The sequence below is a fragment of the Perca flavescens genome, chromosome 5 (assembly GCF_004354835.1).
Source record: "Perca flavescens isolate YP-PL-M2 chromosome 5, PFLA_1.0, whole genome shotgun sequence".
Lineage (NCBI taxonomy): Eukaryota > Metazoa > Chordata > Actinopteri > Perciformes > Percidae > Perca > Perca flavescens.
Window position 1 is genome coordinate 18,838,012 of NC_041335.1, and position 22,207 is coordinate 18,860,218.

At 39.2% G+C, this 22,207-nt stretch overlaps 2 protein-coding genes across 4 annotated transcripts in view; both read left to right on the forward strand.

Moving 5' to 3' along the window:
• The first annotated feature begins 1,598 nt into the window (after positions 1-1,598).
• LOC114556228 (C2 calcium-dependent domain-containing protein 4C) lies at positions 1,599-2,873 on the forward strand. Its single transcript, XM_028579137.1, has one exon. The coding sequence runs from the start codon at positions 1,599-1,601 to the stop codon at positions 2,871-2,873; it is 1,275 nt and encodes a 424-aa protein (XP_028434938.1).
• Positions 2,874-4,693: 1,820 nt separating this feature from the next.
• vps13a (vacuolar protein sorting 13 homolog A) overlaps positions 4,694-22,207 on the forward strand; it is a 42,778-nt gene continuing 25,264 nt past the window's right edge. For all 3 annotated transcript variants that reach the window (XM_028578076.1, XM_028578077.1, XM_028578078.1), the window contains exons 1-34: positions 4,694-4,879; positions 5,554-5,597; positions 5,694-5,736; positions 5,825-5,920; positions 7,667-7,768; positions 8,171-8,280; positions 8,491-8,550; positions 8,703-8,762; positions 9,089-9,169; positions 9,672-9,729; positions 10,144-10,271; positions 10,470-10,576; positions 10,720-10,891; positions 12,407-12,469; positions 13,184-13,316; positions 13,516-13,610; positions 13,756-13,898; positions 14,155-14,356; positions 14,441-14,555; positions 15,638-15,774; positions 15,905-16,037; positions 16,443-16,560; positions 16,696-16,834; positions 17,065-17,173; positions 17,332-17,492; positions 17,639-17,795; positions 17,971-18,050; positions 18,195-18,254; positions 19,328-19,526; positions 19,659-19,775; positions 20,078-20,181; positions 20,443-20,610; positions 20,920-21,227; positions 21,376-21,523. In XM_028578076.1, the coding sequence (XP_028433877.1) occupies positions 4,780-4,879; positions 5,554-5,597; positions 5,694-5,736; positions 5,825-5,920; positions 7,667-7,768; positions 8,171-8,280; positions 8,491-8,550; positions 8,703-8,762; positions 9,089-9,169; positions 9,672-9,729; positions 10,144-10,271; positions 10,470-10,576; positions 10,720-10,891; positions 12,407-12,469; positions 13,184-13,316; positions 13,516-13,610; positions 13,756-13,898; positions 14,155-14,356; positions 14,441-14,555; positions 15,638-15,774; positions 15,905-16,037; positions 16,443-16,560; positions 16,696-16,834; positions 17,065-17,173; positions 17,332-17,492; positions 17,639-17,795; positions 17,971-18,050; positions 18,195-18,254; positions 19,328-19,526; positions 19,659-19,775; positions 20,078-20,181; positions 20,443-20,610; positions 20,920-21,227; positions 21,376-21,523 (4,050 nt within the window). In that variant the 5' untranslated portion in view covers positions 4,694-4,779. The remainder of the gene's footprint in view (positions 4,880-5,553; positions 5,598-5,693; positions 5,737-5,824; positions 5,921-7,666; positions 7,769-8,170; positions 8,281-8,490; positions 8,551-8,702; positions 8,763-9,088; positions 9,170-9,671; positions 9,730-10,143; positions 10,272-10,469; positions 10,577-10,719; positions 10,892-12,406; positions 12,470-13,183; positions 13,317-13,515; positions 13,611-13,755; positions 13,899-14,154; positions 14,357-14,440; positions 14,556-15,637; positions 15,775-15,904; positions 16,038-16,442; positions 16,561-16,695; positions 16,835-17,064; positions 17,174-17,331; positions 17,493-17,638; positions 17,796-17,970; positions 18,051-18,194; positions 18,255-19,327; positions 19,527-19,658; positions 19,776-20,077; positions 20,182-20,442; positions 20,611-20,919; positions 21,228-21,375; positions 21,524-22,207) is intronic.

Genomic DNA, 22,207 nt, shown 5'->3' on the forward strand with positions numbered 1-22,207 from the left:
TTTTAACTGAGACAAAGGTTGCCTGAAAAGTAAATCTTATCCCTGTATGCCCTCTTGTGGCTGAATAACTCAGTTCAGCAAACAGGCCTCCTCTGTGTACGGAGATAACATGAAATACTGTATATTCAGTTTCTTCGCATGGTGAGGTTTAGAAAAATCATACTAACATGCGTTAGGTGTTCTTAGATTAGATTAGAACATTTTCCAGAGAGGCATAAAGAATGAGTCTATAAAAACAAGATAATCTAGACTAGATAAAATAGATGTGGTACTAATTATTAGAAACACATTATCATAATTATATTCCATTCAAACTTTGGACATTCACCAAGGAGAAAAAAAGTCATATCATGGTAGAGAGGCTGCAGTAAACAAGATAAATATGTATTATTCATTCACTGTCACAAGTTTATTAAAAATCAATAAGGGCAGTCAAATATATATATCCTGTATGTTACGTAAACCTACAATTCTGGCACAAAGTACTGTGTGGTCACCTTTCCTTCTGTTGAGTGTAGAGTACATTTGTCGTGTTTGAAATAATTAAAAAAAGACATTTGTTAAAGTAAATATAAACAGTATTGGTCTCATTGCTATGAAGTTCTTTTCCTTTCAAGGATCAATGCAAAATCACAAAAAAATAAATGTAAGATTCAGTAGTGATGTGTTGCCTCGTACACATCAGGTCACTATGTGTCTGGACCTGTTTAAAGGTCAGTAGTTCTTTGAGGTGGTGGGTGCTCTCTGTAGGCCTGGGGCGCTTCTCTCTTTGAACAGCCTTTGAACAAGAGGTCAGCTTTCTCAAAAGCAGATTGTAATTACATCATTATGACCACAACAATATACACGACACGTCAATGTGTTATGTGTTACTGAATTGAATGAGTAGAGGAGAGTAGAGTAGAGTACTGGGTCATACATAATCTAATAGTAATGTATTTTTTAAATATTTGACCTCAGATACCAAAATGTATTTGTAGTGTAGCCTCAAAGTTATCATGTGTATATATTTAAATTGTATTTCAAATTTGTATACTGCATGTTTAAGGGGAATTTAGAGCATCACACATAATGCTTTTTGACTATGGCTTCCTTTATTTACATGTTTTAGTGTTAATGTAAATTGCATCAACTGAAAAGCTGGCATAACACATCCTTGGATCATTACATACTAAATGCATACTGATGCACCTAATTCTGATTGCCAATCCAAAAGACACTCAGTAACTACTGTGTGTTGTGGTGTGTATGTTCATGGACAGCTTGTTTTCTGACGCAGGCAGGGGCGGCAGACCAATGACGCAGAGCCTCGCACTCACCTTTAAAATCTGTCATTGTAATAACCGTCACACTCATACAGATCTTTCTTCAGAGGTGGACACATCAAGACCTCAGCAGGTGAGAAAAAAATATTTGTCATTTCACCATTTGGAATGAACTTTGACTTTGTCTTTTTCTACTTCTGAAAAGTGTGTTCTGTTGCGTACATGGTTTGTTAGATTTAACTAAATTATTTTTTTTTATTCTTGTTGATAAAAGGAAAAAAAGTTTGGATTCTATAAAGACTTCACATCCTATTAAATCATCAGAAAATAACTATGTGGGTCTTTGGGAAGATCAGGGAGAGCATGGAGAGCATTCCTCTAGAGCTGAGTCGTTACATGGGGAAGAGTGAGGAGGATATCTTTCTGTCTTCTAAGGCCAGTCTTTCTCGCAACCTGCACATCAACATCCTGACCCCAGACAAGATCCCAGAGTTCTGCCTGCCACCCAGGCTTTGCAAAAGAAGCCCACTGCTGGAAGCTAAGACAATGGCCCCTTACCTAGACCACCAGAACCAGATGCCCGAGAGCAGCACTTCTTCAAACACTACACATGTAAAGACGAAGGATGTGAAGACAAAGAATAGTGATGCATCAATGGCTTGGAAGGCTACAAAGAAACCTTTGCCATTCTCTGCAGAGGGGTATGGTCTGGCTGGGATATATGAGAGCCCCAACACTCGAAGGAAAGAGTCTTTGTTCCACTCAGTGGGCCCTGTTCACATGTATGATAGAAGCTTTACTGCAGCACCCAGGCTGGCAAAAGTTACAAACCTGCCAAACAAAACTTTCACTTCACTATCAGGGTTTCTCCCTTTGTTTTCATCCAAGAAGATATCCAAGACAGGAAGCACAGGAAGTGAAACACCTTCTTCCAGTGACTCAACTCCCCTCAGTTCTCCTTATAGTGCTAAATCCTCCCTCTACTTCCCATCAGGCAATGGTCGTCTTAAAGGAGCAATCTCCTGTCCATCGTTAATTGACAGCAGGGAGGACAGAGGGAGGTGGAAGAGAGGGCTTTTAAGTTTAACAAACTCGCCCAGTAGCCCTCCAAGCTTAGAGGGAAGCTCACTTACATTAGCCCCACCTGTCCTCTTCCCGTTGGATGTTCTGCAGTGCCAGGAGAGACTTCAGCATGAGCAAATCCTCCCTTTGCAAGGCCGTGGTAAAGTGCGCCTCTTCGCTGAGCACATCACCTTCTCCACCAACACGTTCTCATCCCTTTCCACAGTCAGAGTCCGTGTGGTGTCTGTAGAAGGCCAATGGGATGATACTGACCGACGAACCCTAAACTGTGCAGTGAATCTGTGCCTGACCCCGGGGAAGCTGCAGCAACAGGAGAGCTCCACCATCAGGAACTGTCACAGCCCTGTGTTTAATGAAGATTTCTTCTTTACAGAGCTCAGGAGAGAGGATCTGCAGGAACTGCAGCTCAGGTTAAAAGTAGTGGATAAACCTGCAGCTGGAACATTGAGGAGAGGGACAGTGATTGGAGTAATCACCAAACCACTGTCTCAGTTACTCCCTCTTAAAAAAACAGTAGAGGAATAACTCATTTTGTGTAATTTGGTGGCAAAACAGCACACAAAATTGTTAATAAGAACCGAAATAAATTACTACTACTAGATTTCAGTCACTGATGATACCAGAGGACAGAAGAATGTCTTTACATAAAAAAGACAGCTTTCATACTGTTTGGACCATCAATTTTGTGTCAATGTATGGTTTGGTTTCATTAATTAAATAAATAAAATGAATAAAAATAAATGTTTTGAATGTGTCGTTATGGTATTTTGCCAATACCTTTACATAAAAAGCCATCATAAAAATGGCCACTTACTATCTTATATGATATGGACTATAATTATAACACAATATGTGTATCTACTTACCCTCAGCTCCCTTCTTTCCCCTTCTATTTTAAAAGAACTTTATTAAGAATGGCACAAATTCAGACATCATAGATTTCACACCTTACGTCAAAAAGACAGATGACAGGCTAATAATAAACAATATGGAAATGAAGAAAAAGTAAAAAAAAAAAAAACTATGCTGAACCACTAAAAAGAATAGATTTCTAAAATTATATATCAGATAGATCACCAAATAATTGGTTATAATAATGTATGGTGGATGGACGGATGGATGGATGGATGGATGGATGTACCCCGTTATTATTATACTTCCATGGATGTACCTCTTTCCCCCTCTTGCCTCTTTTTTATTTTTTATTTTTATTGACAAAATGCAGTATACAGAGAATCAGGTCAACAGAAATAGCACATCTACATCAAGTGTACAAACTTATGAAGATATATAAAAAATATTATTATTATTATTATTTTGTATGTAATGATTCATCGTTTAACAATGAAATAACAGAATCAGAGGTTTCAGGAAAAAAAAGCTCTACAGTTTCCTCAATTTTAATACTTTTTTTGTTATTCAACAATCTAAGTGACTATGAGAAAAGGCACCCTACCTCTTTTTCTTAATTTTTTTTTTAATAATTTTATTGAGCACATAACAAGTATACAGTCACAAATGTATACAATACGAACAGGTCAAGTACGCCAGGGAAGATACAACCAATAATAGAACACAAAAAGAAAGAAAACAACTCAATTTACATAAAGCATTTGAAAAGTACAAATAGTGTGTGAGTTCTAAAAGCTTTCTTATTACTGCAACAGGATATAGTAGATATATAATGTTTAATGTGAATGGACAGCTCAACGAAGTTAGGTGTTTTATTTTGGAATTTTGACTTATGGATGTAAAATTTGGTCAAAATTAAAATCTGGTTGATTACATAAAATTGAGAGGTGAGATTTGTGTCAAAGTTAATGAAACCAAAAAGTACATTTTTCCAGCACAAGGAGAATTCAGGGTAAATAAGATCAGCTAAGTACCGAGATATTTTACTCCAAAGTAGTTTAATATGAGGGCATAGCCAAAATAAATGCGAGAGATTCTCTCTTTGATTTCCACAGAATGTACAGTTTACATTATTGTCTTTTTTGAGTTTCTGTAAATAGTGGTTGGTTGGGTAAAACCTATGAAGCATTTTAAAAGAAATCTCTTTGACTTTATTAGTCAGAAAGAACTTCTGCGGCAGAAGCCAGACCTTATCCCAACATATATCTCCAACAAAGCTGGACCAGTGTGATAAAGAAGAGGGTGTACTAATGATGTCATGTTGAAAAAGTTGACGAATTATTTAGTTGATATTCTTGCCGTGTGGAGAGAAGCAACTTCTACCAACACCAGTATCAAGTAGGCTACGGCACCCTACCTCTTGCCGCAGTGGGTGAAGTACGACATGACGTCAAAGCACTGCCCACCGCAGGACGTCCTAATCTGACGTTGAGGTTGAGGCAGGGCAAACCGAGGCAGCAGATGAGTCCTCAGAATGTAAACATGGTGACAGGTATCGTTAGATGAGAGAAACGCCAAAATGGTCTTCGAAAGCTTGGTGGTAGATGTCCTCAACCGATTTTTAGGGGACTACGTTGTCAACCTTGACAGCTCACAGCTAAAGCTTGGAATATGGGGAGGTAACTGAACTTGTATTTCTCATTTTAGTCGACTGACTAACGCTAGCTCTCTCACCAAGCTACCCGGCTAATGCTAACAGACTTTACCAGTCGTGTTAGAGAGCCGCCTTCAGCAGTTAGTGTCAGTTTATCTAGCTAGTTCAACGTAAGCTGTCCAGTGTGAGCAACATAGTGCAGCCTAATACTAGTTTATGGATAGACCAGTCAGTTAATTTCTGACTGCTATTACCTTAATTACCTTATGTTAACGTGCCTTATTTGCTACCGCAAGGCTGTTTGCTTAGTGCATTTATACGAGTTTCAAATAAGCGAGGAGTTCGAGGTCACACCCTTTCACACAGCCAGGTCAGACTAGTTCCTTTCACAAACATAACCAGAAAGTCATAGCTCTGTACACTATTCGGGCAATGAGAGGGTTAGAATATAGTTCTCAGAGCCACCGCTAAACGTGTACCAATTTGTAGCAACTAGCTAGTTAACTAACGTTAGCTAAACCACAGAATGAATCCCCTCGTGTTACCAAACTGTCATGAAAGGCTTTAATACCATATGTTTTCCGTTGCCTGAGTGTTGAATTAAATCATTTGACAAAGACCAAATACCTCCTTTGTAGATTTAACTGTTTCTGTGATCCTTATAACACAATCACTAAATAAATACTCTTGTGATCACAGGTGATGCTGTTCTTACAAATCTTGAAATAAAGGAAAATGCCTTGGTAAGTTGCAAATAAATGCATAGGTAAGTAAGCTCATTCCATTTTGGCATTCATAATGAATTTGTGTTACAATAATTTACTGTTCTTTTTTTGCAGAGTCAACTTGACATTCCTTTTAAAGTGAGAGCCGGCCATATAGGTGAGATTGTACAGTAGTTACTGTCCCCATCTGCCACTTTCCCTTTGGTACAAAAGAAGATATTCTCATTTTGTCTTTCTGTTAATAGGACGGCTGGAGCTAAAGATACCATGGAAAAACCTCTACACCCAGTCAGTAGAGGCGACACTGGATGGTGTCTATCTGCTTATAGTCCCCACAGCAAGTAAGATCATCATCTGTGTCCAGCTAAATACCTTTTAAAAAAAGTTTTAAGGACTTATCATATAGGGTATATGCTTAAAGGTGCAATATGTAATATTGTATGTAATACTGGCAGCTAGCGGTTAAAATAGTTACTGCACTACCAATTCAAAATACTGGAGAGTCGTTTCCCCCGCCCCCTCCTGCCCAGACTCGAAGTTCACGGAGGTTGCCAGGCTGAGACCGGAGCATTCACAACAATGTTGCTAGACACTATTCTCACATAGCCAGACGTTACTCCACAGCACAGCGGAGTAGCTAACGTTAGATGCTGGCTATATTGATAGTCATAAAAGCCCGTGCTCACGCGGAGCTCTGTAACCAACTGACAGACACACTTTTTCGGCTTAAAATTACAGTATGAACCGCTAAAAACACAACAACCTCACTGTCCTCTCCACACGCCAGTCAGGCACACTTCCTCGGCTTAGAATTACAATACAAACCGCTAAAAATACCACTACCTTGCCGACGGAACACACTTCATTGGCTTAGAATTACGGCAACAATCGCTAAACACACTGCAAACTCACAGTCCTCTCTTTCTGATTTACAGCCCCCCTCTCGTGGTACAGAATAACTCACCGTTGTCGGCTCCAGTTGCTGAAGAGGCTACACGCTGTAAACAGCCATGGGCTGCATGCCTGGTCCTCCCGGTAACGTTAGCAGGGTTAGCATGCCGGCGTTAGCCAGGACCAGTCGGGATCACTTTACTGGCTGTGTCTCAATTGTTTTTGCGAGTAACCAACTCGGGTACTCTAGCTATATAATTCAATGTGAGAACACAAATGTTGAAATGACAAAAAAATGCCCGTCCCTAGTAGCTGTGATAAATCAGCCTGAAGCTAATGCTTACCTGTTCAGGAGAAAATAAGCCAACTCTGCGTCCTTTTGGGATCTAAGCTGTCTCCATCTTTCAAATACATCTCCAATATTTACCAGGGGGTTGTTACGTCTCTGGTCACGCAACTGTTAGAAACATGCTGTTTTCTTTTTTTATGTCATGTAGAATCTATCTCCATTGATCCTGTTCGTTTGTGTGCTGCTTTCATGGCTGTACTACCGTTACAGCTGTAGCGCGATGGGTTTACGTTTTTACAGGTATATCTGGCAACCCGGCCTGCCTGTCAAACTGGGCCGTTGATAACAACACACAGATCAAAACATAAACATAAATTCCGTCACGGAATGTAAATTTCAAAAGAAAAAATACTGACATTAGCATTGTTGTCAGAAAAGATAGTATTTCAGTTTAACATGTTTCCTTAATATCTGATGAGGCATTGGTGTCATTTTTGGATTTATTACAGTACAAATATTACATATTGGACCTTTAATTCCCACCATTTCACTAGACACATACAGTGCCTGAAGGACATCAACCTGCTGCATGTCAATGTTAAGATGATTAGGCTGTGTACATGGTCACATTTTAAAAATTAAAAAACACATTCTACTATTTTTGCATTTGAATGACTTGTAATGTAGTGAAAAATCCCAAAGCATGCATTTAAAATAGCAGTAATATCAAGTTCAGTCGAATGAATAACCCAGACACAACAAAGTGTAGCACAACAGTAGTCAGACAAAGAAGGTCTCTCACTTATTAATGATCCTAAAGTACTTGTAAAGTTAACCGTCTGCATATTGAATTAGTTTCAGAGATGTGCGGACAAATAGTATTTTTTATTGACCACATTTTTTCCAGGTATAAAGTATGATGCAGAAAAGGAGGAGAAGCAGCTACAGGAGGCTCGTCAGAGGGAGCTACAGCGGATAGAGGAGACAAAGCTAAAGGCTGCCGAGCAAGGTCAGGGTTCAGCTTTGGTTTTTAAGGTGTGTGTGTGTGTGTGTGTGTGTGTGTGTGTGTGTGTGTGTGTGTGTGTGTGTGTGTGTGTGTGTGTGTGTGTGTGTGTGTGTGTGTGTGTGTGTGTGTGTGTGTGTGTGTGTGTGTGTGTGTGTGTGTGTGTGTGTGTGTGTGTGTGTGTGTGTGTGTGTGTGTGTGTGTGTGTGTGTGTCCCTTTGTTATCAGGGCGCAATAGGTGAGATTTTTATTCTAAAGTAATGATTTGGTTTTTAAGGTGTTTGTGTGTGTGACCCTTTGTTATCAGGGTGCAATAGGTGAGATTTTTATTCTAAAGTAATGATTTAGGAATGCTGCAGGACCAAATCAGGTCTCATTTTATTTATCATATTTGTTTATGTTTGACAGAGAACCCTGATCTAGAAAAACAGGACACTTTTGTGGAGAAGCTTGTCACTCAGGTCATCAAAAACCTGCAGGTCAAGATCTCTAACATCCATGTACGCTATGAAGATAATGTGAGTATTCAAACTGATTTACCTTATGTATGTACAGCATGACTCAAATTTGTGTTTGTAACGTGAGCAGTAAGGGATAAACGCAGGGAACAAGAGGTGATTGCATTTTTAGATCTGCCAACAATGACCGCATGAATACTCAGAGTTAATAAAGTCTTAACCAGTCCTTATTCAGGCTTGGCTCTTATTTTTCTTGTTTGTTTTCCACAGGTCACTAATCCAAACTGTCCTTTGTCATTTGGAGTGTCACTTAAAAACCTCAGTCTTCAGGTAATATGTTGTAATTATATCCTATATTACATTCAGCATTTAAGATGTTCTTAATTATGAATAATACATCTCACTTAAACATAATTAAATGTCCAATTTTAAAGTAATCTCATAAAGGCCCCCGTATCTCACTGCTTGTTTGGCCTTTACAGACATCTGATAAGAACTGGAATCCCAGACTTTTGGATGAAAATTCCAGGCTTTTCTTCAAGGTAAGAAATTTAACCACTTAATTTGTACTTTATAACCAATACATTTATAATGTATATTAAATATTAACTGTATCCTGTTTGACGCTGCATGCTTTTTTGTCATTGCATTTGATTAATTTATTTCTTTAAGTAAACTGAAACTGAAACCTTTTGGAAAAGGGTTTGGCAATTTGAACTAGTTGGTTCGGTTTGTCAGCAGTTGCCTCAGGAACCAATCATTTTTTCTCATAACTAAACTTCAGATAGCATTGTACATCGTCATCTGTTTTGTCCTCATGGTAAGCATCTGCACTGTTTTAATTGCTTTGTGTTTTCTTTCTTCTCAGTTGGTTAAACTAGACAGCTTGTTTGCCTACTGGAATGTCAACTCTTTGCTCTTCTCCAATCACAGTGCAGATGAGGCCTTGGTGAGTCTCCCTTTTATTTTACTGTGTTGTCACTTGTCTCCACCAGCTTAGATATAGTCAAGCCATTGTCTGTCTTCTTCTGCTTTATTGAGGCTGAACACACAACCTCATTGTGGGCTCACAGAACACAACTTTATCAGGGTTTCTCCCTCAACAGAACAGTTTCAAAGTAACATAGTCACAATATGAAAGGCCTTTTTCTCAAATCCTTTTAAAGCCTTTGTTATTAAATGATCTCCGTTGAATATTGGAACAAGGCTTCTGCACATTTTTCTGAGATCAATGCCGATTTTATTAACCATTTATTTCATCCACAAGGGCTCTTTCTAGTATAAGCCCAATGTGTAGAATGTTTATAAATGTGGGGTTGTGATGGTTTACTACTGCATGTTGTTAAAGCAGTAAGAAAAAGAGATGAAAAATGTTGAGAGGTTAAGGAAATATTGAGTAAAGAAAGCAAGTAAAATGTAAATGACTCTCCTCTCCCTTTGTCTTTTTGTAGCAATGTCTCCAGAGAAGCGTGGATACCAAAAACTCTCTTTCTGTCAGCCATGACTTCAGTGAGTGTCTCACTGTCATCCTTCATTCACAGTTTTATATTGTTATCTAATATGCTCACTATAAGACCCATCTAAAGCTACCTGTTACTTGACATGCATGAATCAGTAATGTGTGAATTTGCACTTGCAATATAATGTTTTGCAATGGCACAGCTGTGCCTGAAAGAAATGTGTGAATTACATAGCTTGATGCACCATCATCACCAACACATTTTAACAGATTTTCAGCAGATTTTAGTTTTGAGGCACAAGCTCACAGATTTATGAAGGGTTAACTTTGCCACACAAAACCATATTCACAATTTTTATATCCCACAAACTTCAATCCACGTCCTACAACACATGCGTTTATAAAAACCTCATTAAGATTAACAATTTGCTTTAAATAATCTATTTGTTGTTGCTGGTCCACAGTTTTTCGTCCTATCTCGGCGGACGCTAAACTGCGGATGAATCCCAGGTCAGATGTGGACTTCTCCTCTCCCAAAGTGGACCTAATGGTTAATCTCAGTGAGGTGGCCATTGAACTCAACAGACCACAGGTGTGTGTGTGTGTGTGTGTGTGTGTGTGTGTGTGTGTGTGTGTGTGTGTGTGTGTGTGTGTGTGTGTGTGTGTAAGGTTAAAGACAAGGTGAGAGAAAACTAATTCAAAATTTTTAAAAAGGTTGTTCAGTGATGATAACTGCATTTCTGTCAGTACTCTTTGATAATGTGTAATTGCTTCTTTCCTCTCTTTCCAGTACATCAGCATCCTGGAGCTGCTGGGCTCAATAGATTTGATGTCGCGGAATCTGCCGTACAGGAAGTACAGACCTATGGTCCACATTCACAAGAATGCCCGCATATGGTCAGAAAACACTTTTACTGTTTGACTTTGATTTTTGAATGCCAAATGACCATATGAAGGGAAATTTTTACCACCCCTGCATGTGCCAATACTTAATATTGATTGTGAAGTTGACTGTATGCTTCTCTGTTCCTAACTTGCAGGTGGAGGTACGTGATCACAGGCATCCTGGAGGTGGATGTGAAGCCTCGTCTCCAAATGTGGTCATGGCAACACATTCGTAGTCACCGGATAATGGTAAAACGCTACCGAGACCTCTACAAGACCAAAATCACCAGCAAGAAACCCAGCGAGGAGCTGCTCAAGGCACTAGAGGTGGGACAGGGCTGAATTAAGCACGAGGAAGGGAAGGCTATAGCCGCTTTCCGACCAGGTAGTTACAGGAACATATTATAGGAAAAGTCCACTTCTAAGCAGTTCTACTAACTACTCTCCCCCAAAACCGTTTTTTCAATTTGCATTCGCACTGGCCAGGTGGCCATAGGGACTATAGGAGGGGTAAGGGAGTAGCCTAATGCAAGCACGGCAACGGTCTTTATAGCGTTAAAATCAGAAAACAAATACACCAAAAAAATATGAACTACATACTAAATCTAATGTATATAGCATATTTGTCATAATTTAAACAAGTCTCCCGAGTGAGATGGCCGGACAGCGAGGTTGTCAAGCCCGCAGGGCACGCTTGTGGAGTTTAATTCCGAAAAGACAGTTAACCACAGGTTCAGCCAGAGGGACTTAAAAATCCCCAAATTGGTCCTGTCGGAACAGGAGAAAAAAAAAAAGAGTTCTAGGAATTTTATGTTCTAGGAACTGCAAAAATCCCTCCGGTCGGAAAGCGGCTAATGTCTAGTTTCCTACTTTTACCTCTTAGATCATCATATTTGAACCACTGACACCTTCATATGATGTTATAAGAAGGGGTAAACACTACATGTTAAATGTCGCCAAGTTCTGGATACATTTAAGCCTTATTATTAAAAGAAATGTCCCTTCATCCAACTTATTTTTCTATATTATGATTCATTGATTTCAAATAGATAAAATTATTACATTGCTTCCCTATACCAATTTTATTTAGAATTCTGTTGTTAATGTCTTTACTACACGTCTATTATTTTTCATATATATTTTAATTTTTTGCAGATGCATTGACAGATCATGTGTCTGTCATGCCAGTAATGCGTATTTGAATTTTATGGTATTGAAATCAGGATTTGTAAGTGCAGAGGCCAAATTATGTAGAAGAGGAAGGTTAATAGCATTCCCCCCTATTTACTTTCTTCCAGCCATCACATCTCAGCCAAGCTGTCCTTAATATTATTGTTGTTTGACTGTAAGTGTTTTTATTGTGGCTTTGAGTTCTGGACATTTTTGGCTAACTATTGCCTCACTAAATGCATTTCTGGTGGGACATTACTGCTTGTGCAAGTTCAGACCTGCTGTTTCTGCTTAATTGTACCTGGCAAATACAGACTTGACCACAGTGACCATAATGCATTGCCTATATTAAATGTAATATAATATGCAAGAATTTAATAACAAAGAGTTCCTTTTCAATATCTTTTCAGTGATGCTTTGCTCTAGCCATAATAAGCCACTTATCCAGTGTTCAACCGTGTAAAAGGATTGATTGAAGTGCATTTGAGATTGATAATGTACCTCAGAGAAATACAACATTAAATCTAAATGTATTTTCCTCTGTCTCTTCTCTGCTCTGTAAGCATCAACTTTCCAGACTAATTATGGACATTTAGTAATTGAGGCAGTCCTGCATGTGGTAACAAGAAGCCGCTAAAAGTTCTAATCAGCTTGTCTTGTATCTATTCTCAGAAGCCTGAGAAGACCTTGGATATTTTTAACATCACGTTGGCCAGACAGCAGGCTGAGGTGGAGGTAAGCTCTCACCTACTTTATAGTGGGCATCTTCACTTTGTATACTTACTATGTACTGTGTCTGTAGCATTAAATCTTAATGACTGCTCACAAATTCTGTACTCAACTGCTAATGTCCTTTTAATCCTTATTTCTCCATTATTCTACTTTTCACAGACACAGAAATAACGAGTTAATACTTTTCCATTCATGCTAATGGATTTAAGAAAACATTTTACACAGTGCAATTCCTTTTCAGAAACGTCTGTATGTTTCCACCAACATACCACATATGACTGAAGTGATACAAGGTTTTGGGTGAAATGTCTTACACTATGACGCAGCTGTAATTCTTACATAATCTTGGCTTTCCTGCACAGCACTTTGCTATAGACTTCCATTCTACAACAGAATATTTCTCATATATTTTATTGCTAATAATATATGTGGTGGCCAGCAAAATTTTTGTTTTGGATTGATTTCATGTGACACATAATGCGGTGAATATGCGTGTCCAATTTATCTCTGTACTGACACAAACTCAATAGAGAAAATTAACCAGAGAAATGGTTTAAGCTTAGTCTTAATAGGCAACTGCCAACATAGGGAAAACATTCTCTATACAATTTGTTGAGTTGTTTGAATCAATCTTGGTGTCAGGGTAAGATGTCGCATATCTCATTTGTTTGAAAATTGTAAAAAAAAAAAACTCAACTGTCTTTTTTACTTCCCCAGGTAAGCAAGGCAGGCCTACGCATTTACCGGCCAGGGCTTAAGATGGAGGAAGAGGAGTCTCAGGGTTGGTTGGGCTGGATGTGGAATTGGGGAGGAGAGGCCAATACAGGAACAAAAGAGGTCAAGACTGGAGGTAGGATGTAGAAAACAGACAAGGATATAAAAAAAAAACAGACATGACATGTACATTAAAGACAATATGCACATTTGGCTAACAGGACCAAAGCAAGTGCTCCAGTGTATTTTTGGAGTAACATTTTATGGTGTTAGCTGATGCTTTTCTTACTCCTCACATTCCATTTATTCCCTCTTGCCCTGTCTCTCTGTCTCAGGTTTTGATGAGCTCTTAACCCCTGCCGAAAAAGCCAAACTCTACACTGCCATTGGATACAGTGAAACTGCTGCTAATCCCAACCTGCCAAAGAAGGTGAGCCCCCCAATATCCACCTGTCATCTAATAATACACTTCGTTTGGCTCTCCATTCCACTTATGACAACAATATTACTAAGATCAAAATGCAAAAACCGTGTCAGATACTTTGATTATGTACTATGTTGTCATTTCTTTATAGTTTGAGGACATGAAGGTCAATTTCCACATGGAAAGGCTGTCTTTGTCCATCAAAGACAACAAGGACAAAAATGAGATCATCAGGCTGACTGTGGGGGAGCTCAAGTCCACACTCACACAGAGATCAGGAGCACAAGCCATCAAGTTTGTCATTTTTGTTGTTGTTTTTTTTATTTTGTTTAATTTGGGGAAAAAAAGAAGCCGTTTGTGGATCTACTTTTGGTCAATTAAAAAACAACATTCATAAACACCAAATCCCTGTAGGAAATTTTGTAGCTAGCTTTGTAGGTCATCCCTTTTGCTACCAATACTTACAATACAATACTTATGAGTATATCACATCCTTAGGATCCTGGCATGGGTGGCACTGACATTTAGTTTCTTTTTCTCTTTTTGTCAGAATCACAGCCCAGCTTAGTTTGTTTGAAGTCACTGGTCTGGCCAGTAACCGGCCTGCACCAACCCTCTTGTCATCAAGGAAGGCGGCCACAGGAGCAGGGACCCCACTGCTTTGCATCCTGTTTGAGACCAATCCGCTGGATGAAAGTGCAAACCAACGGCTTCATGTGGAATCACAACCCTTGGAAATCATCTATGATGCTGTGAGTGGTGTCCGTGTGAAATGTATGAGCATGACTAAACCATGAAAGGGGTGTATATCAAATGTATTATTTTTTTCTGTGTAGATAACCGTGAACAGCATGGCAACGTTCTTCATGCCTCCTGACGACCTGGAGTTGGATGAGCTCACCAATGCAACCTTAATGAAACTAGAGCAGTTCAGAGACCGCACAGCCACCGGTCAGTTGCACTTACATGTACAACATCTACTGTATATTGGGGTTAAATCCAAGCCTGGTGCCAACTCTGATGGGCACATGTTTTCATTCCTCAGACCTTGTTTTTACTGGGTCATTTTCATTTTCCCATGTGCTTACATGCAGCCTGCACGTCTCAGCCACTGAGGCAGTTGGATTGTGGTGTTCCTGTTTATTTTCTTAAGACTGATTGTTTCCTGAGTTTGTTTGCTTGGGTACATTCAACAAGGCTCTATGATATTGATAAAATCATACTGCAATTTAGGGATGACAGTGTTTCCCATAGGTTAACTGCTTAACCCTGGCCAATGGGGGTGGGGGCGGGGGTTATTAAGTGAATATTCTATGGTCCAGCTCAGCTAAAAACACAACACCGAATCCGTTGGCACATTAGCGTGTTGTTCACTACCGAGCCTGTTTGTAACCGGTAGGCTACTGACAATGCTATCTTTGCTTCACCTGTTCAACTGACTTTAACAGCTTTGCTAACACACTTGACTGTCCTGCTGTTACAGACGTGAACTAACCACAGACAGTTGCCTCGTTCATGGACTTACAGCAGTGCAACGCTGCAAATGGATATAGGGGAAACACAATAGATATTTGGCGTTATTTTATGGCTTAAAAAAAACAACAACATTCTAGCCTGGAAGCCTGCCAGGCCTGTACAATTATAGGAGAAAACACTGGATGAAAAAACGTTTTCAACGTTTCAGTGTTCACTGGACCCACATCTGAAATAAAATGAGGAAATTACTGAATTACATGTATTCAATCCTTATTTTTACAGTCTATGATTCAGTCCAACTAAATTCAGCCAATAACTAAATCAGTATTATAGAATTTATATAATCATAATCTGCATATTGCAAACATGATGTTGAGCGTAGTGCTTGATGTTGAACTGTATCAAGGATTGTCTTTATCATCGTCATCATTAATGAAAAAAAAAAATCTTATTATATCATGAAAGTCTACTGTATTTGATCATAAAGCTGATCTGTTCTTGCAACAAATGATAAGTTAATGAGATTTTTTTTTTTTTTTTTTTTTTTTTTTTTTTAGGTCTGATGTATGTGATTGAAACACAGAAAGTTCTCGACCTGAAGGTGAACCTGATGGCCTCCTATGTCATCATTCCACAGACTGGCTTTTACAACGGCACTCAGAATATCCTACTGTTGGATCTTGGACATTTCAAGGTCAGAGATGGCAAAGCTTGACACTGGGCTGAAGATCCAACCCACACAAAATTGTGTTGTTTTTCAAAGGCTTAATTTGAAGGCTTTAGAGTAATAAAGTTTGACCATTTTAATTTTGATGTCTTTTCAGATGTCCAGTAAAAGCAAGAAGCATCTGCCTCAGCTGTCTGCGTGCTCAAGCAACATTGAAGACATCATGTCCAGAGCATATGACAGCTTTGACATACAGCTTAGCAGCCTACAGTTCCTTTATAGCAAACCAGGTACACACACAGGAGCATGCCCTTTCACCTTTGAAAGGTTTTTTTGAGTTGTATGTTTGAGAGTTTATTCAAGATACGGTTTAAAAGTCAGGAAGCTCAGACTTTTTAGATATTGTTAATATGTTTTATAGTATTTCACAATTTATACTTAGAAAACCGTATTTGCTGTGGTCGGTGGTTAACTCTTGGAGCTCTGCCAAGAAAATAATGAAGATGATGTGAAGATGTTTGGTGTTGAGGGATCATACATACATACATACTGTACATACATACATACATACATACATACATACATACATACATACATACATGGGAAAAATGAATGGGAAAAGGAAATTCATAAATGCTTCAAAAAAATATTTTGTGTGGAGAAAAAAAGAAATGTAAATATTTTCTGTGTTAAAGATGGCGACTGGAAAATGGCCCGTAAGCAGAGACAGTCACCGCTCCACATTCTAGAGCCAGTGGATCTAAAAGTGGTTTTCTGCAGGGCGATGGTCATCAAAGACTCCCGCATGGCAAAGTAAGTTTAGTAGTTTTATTTCCATCCACACACCTATTTTGTTTCCCATGTAAAGATTGAAGATGCTAGGCACACTAAAGTTAAAGGTCATACGTTTCCGTGTGTATCTTTGTTTCTATCTTTCTTGTGTTCCAGATATAAAATGTCTGGAGAGCTCCCTCGGCTGTCTCTTCGTGTTTCTGATGTTAAATTTCGAAATGTTCTGGAGCTGGTAGAAAGTATCCCACTGCCTGAAACCAAACCTGCTGCACACGGCACATCCTCCACACCAAAGGTAAGAACAGAAGGATGGTCCCTAGATGGACCTTTTCACATTGTGTGTGGATTAGATAAATTACCTAGAGAAAATAAAACAAATTTTAGTAGAAATGGGAGAATGTAGAAATAAAACAAGATGGGTATCAATTGATATATTGAATACAGTGTACTTTAATAATAACAGATTTGAATCAATTCAGTGTGTTCATGTTTTTTATGGCTAATGTTTTGGTATTTTCTCTTCAGCCAAAGTCATTCACCCCACAGCTCACTCCCAGAAAACCTCTGAACTTAGCTGACCAGCGCTCCTCTCTCATGTTCGAGTCATGTGAGACCATCAGCATCACCTCATTGGGTAAGACACATTCTATAGCCATATCCTCCTTGTTCTGCACCCCTCACACAGCCGTACATGCATAATTATTGCACTACAGATCTTGTAACAACGTGTATGTGTACCTACAGTATAACAGATGAGTGCTTGTGTGTGTTTTTGGTTTTGTCACCCCTCAGGGTCGGAGGAAGATTTGTTCTACGATGCTCCCAGTTCTCCTGTCGGTGATCGGCCATTCTTTCCAGATAATCCCATGCCGCTGCGCTATGCAAACAAAATAAAAAGTTCAGAAGCTCAGAAGAACATGACTGACCTCATCATGAAGTTTGAAATCAGTGAGGTACAAAGAGGTCTTGTTGAACTAGGTGGCAAACATAGTCTGTGGCGCCGTTTTAATTCTCTAATTGTCTTTTGCCATTATTCTAATCTGTTTTTTCTTTGTCCCTCTACATGTTCTCTTCCTCTATGCACTCTTTGTTCATCTAGTTTTCTGTTCAGTTGTGTCGTCTGTCTGGGGATCAGGAGGTCACAGTGCTCCACTTGGACATAGAGGGTCTGGGCACTGAACTGAAACTACGCACCTTTGACATGACTTCTAACACCTACCTACGAGAGATCTGCCTTAAGTGCCCTGAATACGTGGGTCAGTAGATGCTTGCAGGACTGTATGTTACCTAAGACAGTTCATGAGATATTCTTCATAATTTAATTTTGGCTAACATTTGGTGATTACAAACATTCTAATTAGCATTTGTGAATAAAAGTCAGGCAAGTCTTGGCTGCTGTTTTTTTTTTAAATTTGTTTCCTCCTTGTGTAGATTCTGAAGAGAAGCAGGTTCAGCTGATCACTACTCTAGACAACACAGAGGTTGATCTGCTCACCCTGGACTATATTAAAGTATGTGTGATACCATAGGTTAAAACATACCTCTTTCAGATCCATTTGTTTTCCGGTAGTTCCACAAATTGTCAGTATCCCGAATGATTATTTTCCAAATGGAGGTATATGGCTTTCTCACTGAGGATTGTATGTCTTTTCTAGGCTGATAAGAATGGTCCCGAGTTCAAGTCTCAACACAACAATACAGAGCAGCTCATCAAGGTGAGGGAAATGCCAATTTACTAGTAATTAACATGTAGATGCTGTAGATGGACACATCCTGTACATACTTTGTTTCAGGATACAGAAGCATGTAGAATACTACTGTCATGGAGGCAGACTCCAACTTTATAGTCCAGTGAACAGAAACCGATAGAACAGCATATATAGATGGAAGTGAGTGAATAATAATAATAATAATAATAATAATAATAATAATAATAATATAAAGATGTTATGTAAGTATTACCGTACAGCTTTACAGGATACCACTTTAGAAGAAAAAAAAACAATATCTTAGTCAGACTTATTGTCCACCTTTTGTGTAATCCCAGAACCTGTCCCAAAGGGTCTCCCCTTCCCCCTCAGTTATCACTTATCTGCTCAGCATACATTCATAACATGCAGTTTCAGTCATTGCACTGACCCATTCTTTCACCTGTGTGGCTTTGAATGTCTTCCAGTGTCTTAGAATAATTCAACAGGCCGTTATTGTACCCACGGAAATTACAGAGAACTAACACTTATATATTGGCATTATATTATGGCTTAAAAAAAAAACATTCTAGCCTTGAAGCCTGCCAGGCCTGTACAATTATAGGAGATCTATGTTATCCCCCAGTAAACATAGCTTTGGACTTGACGGGATTTCTAAGCCAAACCAATTGCTCAAAATATTTCAAATCGGAGTTCAAAGGGGTTTGACCAAAGCACATTCCCAAATACACTTAAAGAAAGTTCCAATTTCACTTTTACATTTCCAACATAAGTCAACATTCACAGTTTCATTCTATACAGTCTAGATGGTGTGTAATAATATCTATGTAATATCTTGTATTGTGAATTCTAAGCTCACCCTTTGCCGCTTCTATGTTGTTATTTCTGCTGTTTTGGAATACATTTATAGCATGCTAATGCAGGTTATTCAGTGCAAAGTACATATTTAAAATCAAACTTATCTTTATGTTCTTGACAGTATAAGATCAAGTAAGTAGAAGAGCAAAAGACGCAGACATGCCATTTTATTGTTCTTCTCCACTAATATTTTTATATTTTGACATTGCATTCCCTATCAGGTGACCTTCTCATCACTGGATGTCCATCTCCATACAGAGGCTCTGCTCAACACCATGAACTTCCTCAACAACCTTCTTCCTCCATCCACTAAGAAGGAGGGAGGGCAGGAGGAGCTCCCCACCATTCCTGAGGAGGACGAGGCAGAGGCAGAGAGGGAGGGAGAGAAGAAGGAAGAAGCTACTGTAACCAGGAAAAAAAGTAACTGGTCCTAATAAACCCTTTTAAGAGTTTCATTCAATTTCACATTCCAAAGCCATCATTCTCCTTTGGTCGTCTTCCCTATGTCATTTATTACTCACCTTTTCTTTCTCGTCACCTTTTTTCTCACAGGTACAAAGAGATCAAAGTTTGCAGATGTGGTGAATCTACATATTAGAGCTGATCTCCGCTGTCTGAAGGTTTTCATTCGAGGACAGAAAGCCAGCATCTCTGAGATTAGGATCGAAGGTATGGAAGAGTTGTGACATCTCCTGCTCCATGACCCAGAAGATATCAAATTCAGTCCCTCTCCATTGCATTTTTGTGGATATTGCTTGTGTTGTCAGTGTTTCATCAATCCTAAATGGTGTTGCATGTCCACTGTGTCCCACTGGTAGCTCCAGCAACAAGCCTGATGCCACCTAAAGTTCTTAATTCGTCTTATGATGCAACCTTTCTGATCTGTCCTCTATGCATTGCATGCAAATAAGCCATTAGCTAGGAAATGCAAAGATATGCTTTCTCACCGTCTCACTTTCTCAACCATCCAGGTCTGGTTTCTGAGGTTCTGATGAGGAAAAAGGAGATGGAGGTTCAGGCCCACCTGAAGAACATTGTGATACTAGACTGCGACAAAGATGCGTTTTACAAGAAGGTACAATCAGCAAGTGGTGTTCTTTGACTCTATGCTAATCTATCTTGTAGCAATGCACTTAATGTACCCTTAACTTGTCTCTTTGTTCTATAATAATCAGATTCTATGTCTTTAAGGTTATATTCATACTTTGTCTCTTCCTCAGTTTTTAACTACCAGTACTTGTTTTTCTGGCTTCATAAGTGTTGACTAGTAAGCATACGTTGCTCTGGATAAGAATAGTAGCTCTTTAATTCTTCTTGCCTCTCATTCATTTCTTAGGCTGTGTCAATAGCAGATAAGGAAGTGTTTGCCTTCCGCATGGTAAACTATACAGACGCAACAGAAGGAGACGCCTATCTGGACATGTCCCAAGTTGACACCTCTGTCACACTGACTGTGGGATGCATCCAGGTCATCTTCCTCAACAAGTTTGTCTCCTCCATACTGGTGAGAATCACATCTCCTTGTCACAATCCAAGACTTCTCACAGTTAGTCTTGTCCCATTCAGTTCATCAGTGAGGGATAATGATGGCAGAGCACCACATGTGTCAGTCCTATTAGACAAGATTAGCATTTCATTTATATGTATCTTTTATAAGGTACTGTAAGTACTTACTAACTCACTTAAAACTGTTCTTTATTTATGATATACTTGAAAATTTTTCCTTGTACCTAATTTTCTTCTGCATTCCAAGCCCAACTCCTTTTAATTTCTCTCCTATATTTTGTTGTTTTCCATTCTTTTTTTCCCTCAGGCATTTATCAATAACTTCCAGGAGGCTAAAGAGGCCCTGGCTGAGGTGACAGTCCATGCTGCAGAAAAGGCAGCGTCAGGTGTGAAGGAGCTGGCCGAGCGGAGCACTCGTATCGCTCTGAACGTCCACTTCAATGCACCTGTCATCTTCCTACCCCAGTCCTCCTCTTCCTCCAATGTCATTGTAGCTGACCTTGGTCTACTGTCTGTCAAGAACCGCTTTTCCAAGCAGCCCTTTAAAAGTGATGCTAAGATCCCGCCTGTTGTGGATGTAATGACTGTGAAACTGACTGACCTCAAGATGTACAGGTCAGACACCAGCCGTATTTAGGATTAAATGTTTACTTGCGGAAAGTATGATTATTTGCAGAGCAGTAAAAAAATGTGATTGATAGAATCACAATAATCGCATATTCTCTGGATAACTTCTCTCCTTGTGTGTTGTTGCTGTTTCCAGGACCACATACAAAGATGAAGGTTTTCATGGAGAGACCCAGCTGTTGATGCCGGTCAGCCTGGACTTGGAAATCAAGAGAAATCTTTCATCCAACTGGTACCACAGCATACCTGACATAGAGATCGCTGCTCATCTTAAGCCCATGAGTGTAAGTAGTGCTGTATGATAACATAAGAATAATTTAAAATAAATTTGTATACACTATGTTTATTTGTATCTGGACATATTATGTGATTCCATCTCTTTTTTGTTTTGTTTGTAGTTTGTTCAATGTCTCCTGTTGGATTAATAATGAAATAGGCCTACAGTTAAAGGGGTGATAGAATGATTATATAGGGTATTTCACACTGTTCCTTAAGGTCTCCTAATAGGGTATGTAACATTGGTTGGGCTGAAAATGGCCCGGGTGCTGTTCTATGTGCCGTAATGCAACCCTGTGAAATAGCCTAGAATGAAAAGAGAGGTTTTCTCCCTTATATGGTAGGCTCATTAGATGAGCTGCGTGCTGATTGGTTGGTTTACAACGAGCGAAACACACACACACACACACACACACACACACACACACACATACATACACACACACACACACACACACACACACACACACACACACACACACACACACACACACAGATGTGTCCCAAAATCAAAGCAGTTGTCCCAAATCCAGGAAATATGAGGCTTTCTTTAAAAAAAGAAGCTGTTGTATGGTATTATAGAGGAAAACTGACAGCCCTATTATACATCTTATAATTTATTTACAAGACTGTCAAAGAGAAACGGGTATCTTTCTGCCCTGTCAGTCGCTGCTCTCCCTCCGCTCTGCCTG

Excerpts from the sequence above, each read along its gene's own strand:
- LOC114556228 (XM_028579137.1), top strand. The coding sequence starts at position 1,599 with ATGTGGGTCTTTGGGAAGATCAGGGAGAGCATGGAGAGCATTCCTCTA.